General features: G+C 55.7%; 2 protein-coding genes across 2 annotated transcripts; both read left to right on the top strand.

Annotated features, from left to right (window-relative positions):
* The first annotated feature begins 635 nt into the window (after nucleotides 1-635).
* On the top strand, nucleotides 636-9394 carry ICAM1 (intercellular adhesion molecule 1). Its single transcript, XM_082837082.1, has 7 exons — nucleotides 636-737; nucleotides 2384-2644; nucleotides 6235-6543; nucleotides 6915-7202; nucleotides 7283-7537; nucleotides 7740-7988; nucleotides 8072-9394. The coding sequence occupies exons 1-7, from the start codon at nucleotides 671-673 to the stop codon at nucleotides 8251-8253; spliced, it is 1611 nt and encodes a 536-aa protein (XP_082693208.1). The 5' UTR covers nucleotides 636-670; the 3' UTR covers nucleotides 8254-9394.
* Nucleotides 9395-9785: 391 nt separating this feature from the next.
* On the top strand, nucleotides 9786-10907 carry ICAM4 (intercellular adhesion molecule 4 (Landsteiner-Wiener blood group); the record flags this gene model as incomplete). The annotated part of the gene is made up of 3 exons (XM_082837126.1): nucleotides 9786-10179; nucleotides 10298-10603; nucleotides 10727-10907. 3 exons carry the CDS (start codon nucleotides 9786-9788, stop codon nucleotides 10843-10845), a joined length of 819 nt encoding a protein of 272 aa, XP_082693252.1. The 3' UTR covers nucleotides 10846-10907.
* Nucleotides 10908-11059: the final 152 nt, after the last annotated feature.

Below are 11059 nucleotides of genomic sequence, written 5' to 3' on the forward strand. Positions count from 1 at the left end.
GGACGTGATGCGCCTTACGTCCTCCCCCCCAGGGTTCACAGAAAGTGCCTGGGCTTTCTGCGGCCGCTTCTCAGAGAATCTCGGTGTCACTGGGCGGGGACATGCCCCTTTGGGGAGGGGCACCCTTGATCGAGAGTGTCCCAGGAAGATTCCTGGGGCCCCACCGAAACGAGGGACCGTCCACTCGGTTAAAGAGGCCTGCGTGCAATGGGGAGTCAGACTGGAGTTCGAATGACCTCGCAGCTTGGAGCCTCAGTTTACCCCTCAGTTTAGTCCCTACCGTCCAGGGTGGTTGGCAGTATCCAATAAAGCACTGTGTAAACGCGGAATCAGGGGTAGCCGAGCCCGGGGACGGGACCCCTAGCCCCGGGAGCAGTCTCCGGGTTGTTTTGTGGCCGCTGCCGCCAGGCAGCCCTCACTACTTCAATTCGGAAATTCCGGTGCGAGAGCGGCCCGCGAGAGGGTACGACCCTGCTCGGCCCCGGCACCCTCTCAATCCGGAAATGCCCGAGCCCTCGTTCCGGAGAGGAAAGCGCGAGGTTTCCGGGAAGGCAGCACCGCCCCCTCGGCCCCCCTTGGCTGGCCGCTATAAAAGGACCCACAAGGTCCTCAGCTCCACAGTCCGCGCCCACGCCTCTGCGCCACCTCGTCCGACCTGCCTCCGCCTGCGATGGTTCCTGGCGCTGCCCATCCCGCGCCGCTTGCGCTCCTGGCCCTGCTCGGGGCTCTGCTCCCAGGTGATCAGGGATGGGGGGGCTGCCGTCGGGCTAGCTCTTGGGATCTGGGCTGCGCCCTGGGAGCGGTAGGAGGACCGGCTCCCCACCGGCTGGGGACACTGGTACTTAGGTAGCTGTTTATGGGAAGTTGGGGCTAGAGCCATCGATTGAAAGTCAACAGCCATGGGTTCAAATCCAGACCCTACATCATGGCTTGCTGTGTGCCTTCGGACTATGGGCTGCCTCTCCCAGAGGAGCTTCACTTTTTCAGCTGTAAAATGGAGAAGTTAATAGTGTTCACATCGCAGCGGTTGTGTCCTGGCCCCAGGAGGTGGTCAGACCGTGTAGAGATGTGGCCCCGTGCCAAGCTTAGGTAGACTGGGACCCCCCCCACACACACACACACACACGCACAGACATTCTGTTCCTCATCCCGTGCCCTTGGGGGAAGTCCAGGACTCTGCTCAGGGGAATTCCAGGGCTGACTTGCCAAGGGAGCAGAGGCTAAGGAATGGGATGCCCCAGCAGCCCTTCATCAACTCCAGCTAGAAGGAGGGAGGGGAGAAGGGGGACAGTTGGTCTCAAATGGTGGTCAGTGTCGGGAAGCAGAAGAGTGAAAAATTCATGAGCAGACCACACCGTGGTTACCAGCTCAATGAAGCGTTCTAATCCGGACTCTAATCTGGACTCTACCACTTTCTAGCTGAGTGACCTCCCTTCAGGTCTCACCATTTCCGTCTGTGAAATGGAAGCGACCCCAGAATCACCCTTGAGAATTCATGGAGCTGCTGTTTCCGCACGCCTCCATCCCAGATGGAGTAGACCCAAAGCTGAAGGCAGAGGTCTTTGGCGGGGTGGGGGGCAGCTTTCAGATGGGTGGGCTCAGACAGACTTTGCTTTTTAGCTTTGGAGGTACCACAGTCTGCGGGAGCTAATCCCAACAAGCCCCCTCCTTCTTACCTGTAGCCACATGCTACCTGCCCTGTGCTAGGAGTTACTTGCATCAGCAGGGGTTGGGGTGACTATATTCACCCACTTTACAGATGGGGAAAATGAGGTCCTGAGAGGGGAAACCAGTTGTCCAAGTGGGTGAGGAACCAGCCTGACTGGAACCCCTTTATCCCTGGAGGACTGACTCCCTCCACCTGACCTCTTGCGGGGTGGGGGGGAAGAACACTGACTTCATGCCCCTCTTTTGCTAAAATCCTCCATGGCTGCCCATTGTCTCGCAATGAAGAACACTTCCTTGGCGTGGCTTAACACTGCTTTGCATGATCTTCCTGACCCCATTTCCCCCCAACTCATCCCTGTGACTCTGCTCCAGCCACCCTGCCCCAGGACCTTTGCACTTCCTGCTCCTTTTCCTGGAACTCATTTCCCTTTTCTCTCGATGGCCAGCCCCCGCTCATCATCCAGATCTCTGCTCACACATTACCCTGTCACCAAGGCACTGTCTGTTCTATCATCCCATTTTGTTTTTGCCAAAGCTCTTGTCAGCATCAGTTATTAATTATGTTGTGTGCTCGTGAATTTTTCTGTCTCCCACGCTGAAAGCAGAGTTTTGTCTTGTTCAAGGCTGTGTCCGCAGCACCCAGAACAGGCTGGATGCAGTAATGTTAATGAGCCCGATTTGTCATGTCTGACCCCTCCACATCTTTTGGTTCCAGGGCCTGGAGGTGCCCAAACGTCAGTGCATCCTCAAAAAGCCATCACATCCCGAGGAGCCTCCATAACGGTGAACTGCAGTACCTCCTGTGACCAACACACAATGTTGGGCCTAGAGACTCAGCTGGCCAAGAGGGAAGTAGACCATGGGAACAACTGGAAGGTTTTTGAACTGAGTGACGTGCAAAAAGACAGCTTTCCAATATGCTACTCGAGCTGTCTCGGTAACCAGTCATCAGCTTTGATGAACCTCACCGTATACTGTGAGTGGCTGGGCCCGGGGGCTGGACTAGGCAGCCTGGGTTGGGGAGGTGGACGAGGGAGTCCCCAGCAGGTTGGAACAGCCTTTGTTACTTGGGGGTGGGGGCGGGTAGGGTCTCACTGAAGGGCAAGGGGGCCCATCTTCTGAAAGTCTCATTGTCATCTAGAACCCTTCCTTGAACTTCCTTGGGGGTGACTTCCAAGTATGGACTCAGTCCTCAAAATGTCACATGTCTGGGTCCTTTGACACAGAAAACCCACTCCTGGGAATTGGGCCTATAGGTGTCCCCACCCACCAGGGTACTGAGGGAGTGTGGGGTTATTCACTGTGGCTTGATCTGAAAGGGTAAAAGTTTGCAAGGCACTCAAATGTAGAGGGCTGGGGAGAGAAACTGTGGTTCAGTCATCCCGTGGAATAGTATGCAACCGTGTAAAAGAATGAGACAGATGCTCCGAGATGTATTGTCAAGTTCAAAAGTAAGGTATGCCCAGAATGAGTGGCATGTCACCCACAGTGTTAGGGAGCCATGGGCTCGGGGTTAGGGAGGCTGTGTTTCTGCATTAAAGGGCCCAGAAAGGAAATACAACAAATGACAATATAGCTGGCTGTGAGGAGAGAAGGTGCAGGGCTCTGGGAGAGCACAGGGAGCGAGTTTTCTCCATGTGCCTTTTTTTCACTTTGGGCATTTTGAAGTGTGACAGTGAGTTAGCATGACTGTAAGCAATACATAGGTAAATGAAATTCAAATGAAAACAAAACAAAATAAAAAAGGAAGTAAGAAAGAGAACTGGCCAACTGGCCTTGGGATCAGACAGCCTTGGGTTCTAGTCCCAGCATGGGACTGGGTGACTGGGTGGGGAGCCACCAACTGGGTGACTCTGATGTGGGGAGGGGGGGAGGGGGGAATACGTGGCTTCCTGGTTGCTTTTCACATGAGACCCCCTCGGAAGGGTCTAATGATGCAGTGAGGCCTGGAGGACATTCCGCCTTCACAGGGCCTGCGTAAAAGAAGCTTTGGGGCAAACATCAGCTTTGTTTCTGATTTGGAGGATGTCTGAGCAGCTGCTGGCCAAGTGAGGGAAGCCCCCAAACATTCCCGGTGGCCTCTGAAAACCCCCAGAAAACCTTTTCACAGGACCTTCTGCATCTCACCCTGAGAGTTGAAAGCCCAATCCTCCAGGTTTGAGTCCTGGCCCTGATATATTTCTCCCTCTTCGGGTGCCAGACTTTGCCTTAGTTTTCACCTCTGTGAAATGGAACAGACGGCTGCACACAGTAGCAAGGGGTCACCTAGGAGAGACTCGAGCTTGGTCCTGCCCCACTGCCAGTGTAAAGATGAGGGAGCATCTCTGGGTGGCTGAGCTTTGTCTAGAAAGAGTTGTAATTCCTGCAGGAAGTGACCCTAACTGGGCCTTGAAGGATGCGTAGGAGTTGGTAAAGACAGGCATTCTAGACAGAGGGAATAGCCTGGGCAAAGATTTGGAGTGGGGAAACATGCTGACCTGGGGTTGGGGAGGCAAGAGGGATTGAATATCAACAGATCGGTGTGGCTGGAGCTGAGTTTGGCAGGACTTTGAATGCCAGGCCGAGGAGCTGAGACTTTCTTCTTAGGGTGACAGGGAGCCATGGAGGGTGTGTGAGCAGGCCAGGGATCCAGAGCAGAGGGCTGACCTTACAGGAAGCCAGAGAGCAGCTGCCCATGGACCCAGTCCAGGTCGTGCATGTTGACCGCAGTTTCGCATACGAGAAGGGAGGGGCAGACAAATATTTGAAGAGTGGAGTGACCAGGACTTAGTGAGGGACTAAAGATGGGAAGTCAAGGAGAGGTACAGGCAGAACAGGCCTCCTCCCCCAGTCTGGCCTTCAGGGCAAGGATCTGGGCTCCAAGATGTGAGTTCCATTTGGAGGCTGTGGTTTGAGGGGGCCGCCAGCTCTGCAAGTTGGAGTTTGCAACAGATGGTCAGAGGTAAGAGTTGGACGTCTGAGGGTTTTCTCAACCTTTTTTTTTTTTTTTTAACAGCTGTTAGCATACACTGCAATGAAGTTTGGAGTATTTATAGTGTTGTAGAAGTCTAGTTTAAGAACATATCTCTCACCTTAAAAAGTAACCACACACAAAAAAATTCAGATGTGGAAAACACAATATATTGGCTTCAAAATTTTTAAAAAGGCAAAATTAAAATGAATAAACATTTAATCAAAAGTCAAAAAAAAAGTAACCTCATGCCCATGTACAGTCACTCTCAACTTCTGAAGTGGATTAATAATAGTCCTAATAATAATAATAACGATAATAATAGTCCTACCTTCATTAGCCCCAGGTTACAGCTTAGAAAACTGAGGCATTTCTGTAGCCCCGAGGGCTGGGACTGTTCCAGTGTGCAAAGTCACTCCCCCACAGGCCATAACAAAGAACCAGCAGAGCTAGGAATCAACTCCAGGCTCCTGACATTTTAACATCACTGCTTTCCCCCCCCCCCTTAGGTTGGAAAAGGAAAGGTTGCTTTATTCAGGAGGTTGGCAACCTGGGGAGAAGGTGGACTCATGTCCAAAAATCAACTCCCAACATCACTACTGTTTAAGTGACATTTCAGGGCCTCTTGAGAAGGGACTGAAAGTGGGAGGCTTCAAGACCCCTCCCTAGGGAGCCTGGGGTCGGGGAGTGAGTCTCAGCTCACCAGGGCTCTGCGGGCAATTTCCACTGGCGATCCAGGCTTGGAATTCTGTTACCTCATGCAGAATGGAGACCCCGGCAACCAAGCTCGCGTGTAGTGTTTTCAGGGGATATTCAGGGTTTCGTTCTGAGGGTCTGTGGGTGGTTCTTAGATTTTTAACATTTCAGGGGATCACACGGTTCATTCGGGAACCCTTGAAAGCAAGCTCCTGAAAGGCCTCGCATCGGTGTGGGTGTCTCAACCTTATTCTTTCTACAAACATAGAGTGCCTAAGGGACTTCCCTGGCGGTCCAGTGGTTAAGACTCTGCGCTTCCACTACCAAGGGCGTGGGTTCGATCCCTGGTCGGGGAGCTAAGATCCCACAAGCCGCGGGGCGTGGCCAAAAAAAAAAAAAATAGAGTGCGTATCGGGTGTCAAGGATACAACAGGGAACAAAACAGACAAAGATCCCTGGCCTCCTGGGTTGACATTCCATGACAGGAATAGTGGAAAAGCAAATTAACTGAGTAGATGATCTCTTACCTCAGAGGTGAGGGATGCTATGGAGAAAAATGCTAAGGCCAAAAAAAGGACAAGGAAAAACAGGAGTTTTTTTACAACAACGTCTAGAGACTGGACAGCTTAAATGAACTGTATTCATTTGCCAGGACTCCTGGCAACACACCTCGAAATTCTTTCCCACTTTTCACTCTCAGATGCTGCAGTGAATAAAAATGTATTCTGCCTCCTTCACAACCACTTGGGAACTTCTCACTGGGTTATCCTGAAACTCTTAACATTCCTCTCTAGTTTAGGTGGTTTGGGGTGTGTTCTCGGAAGAGCGTGGTGAGACTTCCCGAGCAGGTGTAGCCAGGGCCCCGACGTTCCTGTGGGCGGGCGGCCAGCCAGTTCAAACAACACTCCCCTCCCCTCCAGGGTTCCCGGAACGCGTGGAGCTGGCCCCCCTGCCCCGCTGGCAGCCCGTGGGCGAGAACCTCACCCTGCGCTGCAGGGTGTCCGGTGGGGCCCCCCGGGACCACCTCACCGTGGTGCTGCTTCGTGAGGGGAAGGAGCTGGGCCGTCAGCCAGCGGGAGACGGGGAGCCTGCCGAGGTCACAGTCACGGTGCTGGTGAGCAGAGATGACCACGGCGCCAATTTCTCTTGCCGCACGGAGCTGGACCTGCGGTCCCAAGGGCTGGCACTGTTCCAGAACAGCTCGGCCCCCAGGAAGCTCCGAACCTTTGGTGAGGCACTGGGGAGCCAGTAGAGAGGATGGGATGACAGGGGTTTCCTGCTTGGGGTGTGAGGTCTCTGGGAAGGAGAGGCCCCTGGCCGTGGGGGCATTGAGAAGGTGGCAACCTTGATTGCAAAGGTTTCTGGGAAGAGCATCTTCTTGGCCACTGGGGTGGAGTGTTCTGGGATGTGGTGCCTGGACTGCAGGATCCACTGAGAAGGCTGTGACCCAGGGCAAGTGGTACACGTGTCCTGGGACAAGGGTGACCCAGGCCACAGTCTCCCGGGAAGAGGGTGTTCCAGGTGGGGGAATGAAAATGCCCCGGGAAAGGGCTTCAGGATGTCTGTCTCCTCTCTGTTTACACCCACTGTCTCTCACCAGTCCTACCAACGACCGACCCGCACCTTGCTACGCACCCGGTACTGGAAGTGGGCACACAGTGCCTGGTGAGCTGCACCCTGTATGGACTGTTCCCAGTCTCGGAGGCGGAGGTCTACCTGGCGCTGGGGGACAGGAGGCTGCAAACCACGATCACGTACAATGAATACTCACTCTTGGCCAAAGCCTTGGTCGAGGGAAAGGTGGAGGAAGAAGGCGTCCAGTACTTGACGTGTGCGGTGAATCTGGGAGGGCAGAGCCGGAGGTCTCTGGAGAACGTGACCATCTACAGTAAGTAGAAACCCAGGTGGGGCTTCTGAAGGGGTGGGGCTAATGCCAGGGGCGGGGCTCACTGTGCACCCCACCTCCAGGCTTCCCGGCTCCCAACCTGACCCTGAGCCAGCCCGAGGTCTCGGAATGGACTACGGTGAACGTGGAATGCGAGGCCCAGGCTGGAGCTGTGGTGACGCTGAACGGGGCCCCAGCCAGGCCTCCGGGCCCGAGGGCCCAGTTGCAGCTGAATGCCAGCGCCGAGGACAACGGACGCAGCTTCTTCTGCTCTGCTGCCCTGGCGGTGGCTGAGCAGGTGGTACACAAGAACCAGACCCAGGAGCTCCGTGTCCTGTGTGAGTGGGGCTGCTAGACAATGATCCCTTACCTCCAAGGCCCAACCCCTAAGACCCCGAGAACTCCTGCCTCCACCCACTCCCACCCCCACCCTAGTGAGCCCCTTCCCCAGATTCCTACCTAAGTCTTCTTACCTAGACCTAGATGGTGAGTGATGTCCTGGTCCCTGACCCCGTCCCTCATCTTGCTGTGTTTCTTCAGATGGCCCCCGACTGAACGAGAGGGATTGCCTGGGAAACTGGACATGGCAGGAAGGCTCCCAGCAGACCCTGAGGTGCCAGGCCTGGGGGAACCCAACCCCCAAGCTGAACTGTAGCCGGAAAGAGGATGGGGCTTTGCTACCCATTGGGGACCTGAGACCCGTCGAGCGGAAGGTTGCAGGCACCTACCAGTGTCGGGCCACCAGCACTCGCGGTGAGGTTACCCGTGAAGTTGTCATCAATGTGATCTGTAAGTGCTGGAGTTCAGGGCTGGGCAGGGCAGGGGCAGTGAGGGCAGCTCAACCCTCACCGCCCCCTGTGTCCTCCCCACAGACCACCAGAATAACATGGCCATCGTCATTCCGGTGGCATTTGTGATGATCTTGGGCGCTGTGGGCGCAGCCATTTACATCTATAACTACCAGAGGAAGATCCAGAAATATGAGCTACAGAAGGCCCGGAAGGCCCAGGAAGAGGCTGCCATGAAACTGACCACACCAGCCACGCCGCCCTGAGCCTACCCCCTCCGGACAGGACCTCCTCAGCCCCCAAACTGTGACAAGCAGGGCTGCATCGAACAGTGGTGGACATATGCCATTCAGCTATACCCACCTTCCCAGGGTGCCAGAGGACAGGAGAGAGGCCTCAGTCAGGATACAGACAGCATCTGGGGTCATGGCCCCTGCACACTTATAACCCCCAGGCCTCACACCTGATGTGGAGCCACAGGACTGAGACAAAAGAAGGGGCCAAGGCTCAGGGCATCAATGTGAGGGATGTCAAGGTCTGACCTGGCCGGAGGGTGTATGATGGAGACCCTGACCTCCAGCATGGGGACACCCAACTGGGAAACATTGAAACTCACCCCCTCCTGCGTGTGCTGAGGCCTTACGGTCCTAAGAGAGAAGTGGCCCTGCACAGACACATGCAGCACTGAAACACAAATCCCCACACGTCCTCTGACAGAAGCCAGCACCAGCATTGCTGTCCACAGACTGTTCCCAACTCTTGATGATGACCTATTTATTCATTTGTTCTCTTACTAGCTATTTATTGAGTGCCTTTTATGTGGGCTAGAATGGTAAACAAGAAGAACATTGATTCCTGCCCTCAGGGAGCTCTCAGTCTAATCTCATTCAGGATCGCCAGCTACAGTTGTACTGGTTGTGCACTGCACAAGAGTGCCTGGCAAAAAGATTAAGTGGGGCTAGAATTTCCCACTCCACTGGCCAAGCTGCTTTCTCCCAGAAAGGGATTAGTAACGGTGACAAGGTATAGCTGGTGACATGCCCAGAGATGACCCACTGAGCCCTTACACCCCAGCACTGGCACTGACCTCTGATAACCCACCTCTCCACCTATACCCATGTCTGCTAGTGCTCACAATGACACTTGGTGGCATGCCTAAACGTGGGTGTTCACTCCTTGATAGCTAAACCATGGAGTCCCAGGAAACTGTGCCCAACCCCTGTGTGTCCCTGCCTTGTCCTACCTGTTTCCATCTCAGTGGGGCCATGCAAGAACAGAACAGTCTGCAGGTCCAAATTCCTGCAGCGACGAGGGTTCTGCAGGCCGTGGGGAGGAGAGGCCTGGGAGAACCCCCTCCCAACTGCGGAAGCCTCTCCCTTGTGCTAATAAAGCTATTTCATCCTTCTGGCCTTGTGTGAGTTGAGGGGAGGTGTCATGTCCAGCTGGAGCCTTTTCTGGCCTGTCCTCCCACTTCCTGCCCCAAGAGAAGGCTGCCAGTTCAAGGTCCAGCCCTCAGGCTCTAATCCAAATCTGGGGTTTATTAGGGCCTTTTGAGACTTTAGTGAAAATTAAAGATCCCTCTCCAGAAAAACACGATGACATTTGGTTTAGAATGGGGTGGAGAATCCCATTCTTAAGCTGCGGGAGTGGGGTGTATACCGCAGGGCTCCGGGGCCCCCCGGAGCCTCTGTCTCTCTCTGCCCGGGGTGGGGCTGAAGAGGCGGTGCTGCGGGCCTCCTTATCTCCGGAGCCAGCCTTGGCTCCCTGGCGCGGGGCCCCTCAGTCCGGGCTTTTTGCCATGGGGTCTCTGCTCCTCCTCTTGTTGCTGCTTTTGCTGTCGCCCTCCTACCCGCGAGGCGGGAGCGCGCGGAGGCGCCGGAGTGCGCGGACGCAAGGCCCGGGAGGCCCCTCTCTCGCGCCCCCGGAGACCTCAGCACCCTTCTGGGTGCGCATAAGCCCCGAGCTCAAGGCCGTGCCGCCGGGGGGCTCAGTGTGGCTCAACTGCAGCAGCAGCTGCCCCCTACCGGAGGGTTCCAGCCTCCGCACCGAGCTGCGGCGAGGCGACACGCTCAGTGGGCCCGGTTGGGTATCCTACCAGCTGCTGGATGTGAGGGCCTGGAGCTCCGATGTGCACTGCTTCGTCACCTGCGCGGGAGAAACGCGGGGGGCCACCGCCAGGATTACCGCCTACAGTGAGGGACAGGGGCTCAGGCCTGGCTGGGGTGCGGGGAGGAGGACGGAGCGGGGGTAACGGACAGTCGCGCTAGGGGGAGCCCTCGGACCTTGCCCAGCGGCCCCCTCTTGCTTTAGAACAGCCACGCAGCGTGATCCTGGAGCCTCCGGTCTTAATGGGCAGTGAGTACACTCTGCGCTGCCATGTGACACACGTGTTCCCCGTGGGCTTCCTGGTGGTGATTCTGAGGCGCGGTGGCCGGGTCATCTACTCCGAGAGCCTGGAGCGCTTCACCGGCCGGGATCTGGCCAACGTGACGCTGACTTACGCGTTACGCGCCAGGCCCAGTGACTTCGGGCAGCCCGTTACCTGCTACGCCCGCCTCAATCTCGATGGCCTGGTGGTCCTCAGTAGCTCGGCACCCATGACGCTGCCAGTCCTCGGTGAGGCACCCTTATAACCCTGGGAAGAGTGGGGAAGGGTTATGTGGGCCAAGCCAGAGCATGTCCATGCGGGTTGTCACACCTCCAAGTGCTCTGTTCCTAATTCTCCCCTCTTGTCTCCAGCTTGGAGCCCTGCGTCCAAAGCCTTGGCCTCCACCTCCATCGCAGCCCTTGTGGGGATCCTTCTTGTAGTGGGGGCCCTCTGCCTGAGAAAGTACCTGTCGATGAAGTCTCGGGCATAGAGGCAGTGGTCCATGCTGGCTGAGCTGGAGGAAAAAGGAATCTGGAACATTTGGGGGAACCTTGCCTGGATCAATAAAGCCTTCCTCAGCCAGCTTCTGCCCCTGGGCATAAAGGTCCCCCATTAGTGCACTTCCTCTGACTGAAATGGTCTTCTTTTTGGCCTTGCCTCTATCATTTTCTCCAAATTCCTGTCTCCCTGAGGGCACCTGAGGT

The sequence above is a fragment of the Leucopleurus acutus genome (assembly GCF_964270905.1).
Source record: "Leucopleurus acutus genome assembly, chromosome: 3".
In the NCBI taxonomy this organism is placed as follows: domain Eukaryota; kingdom Metazoa; phylum Chordata; class Mammalia; order Artiodactyla; family Delphinidae; genus Leucopleurus; species Leucopleurus acutus.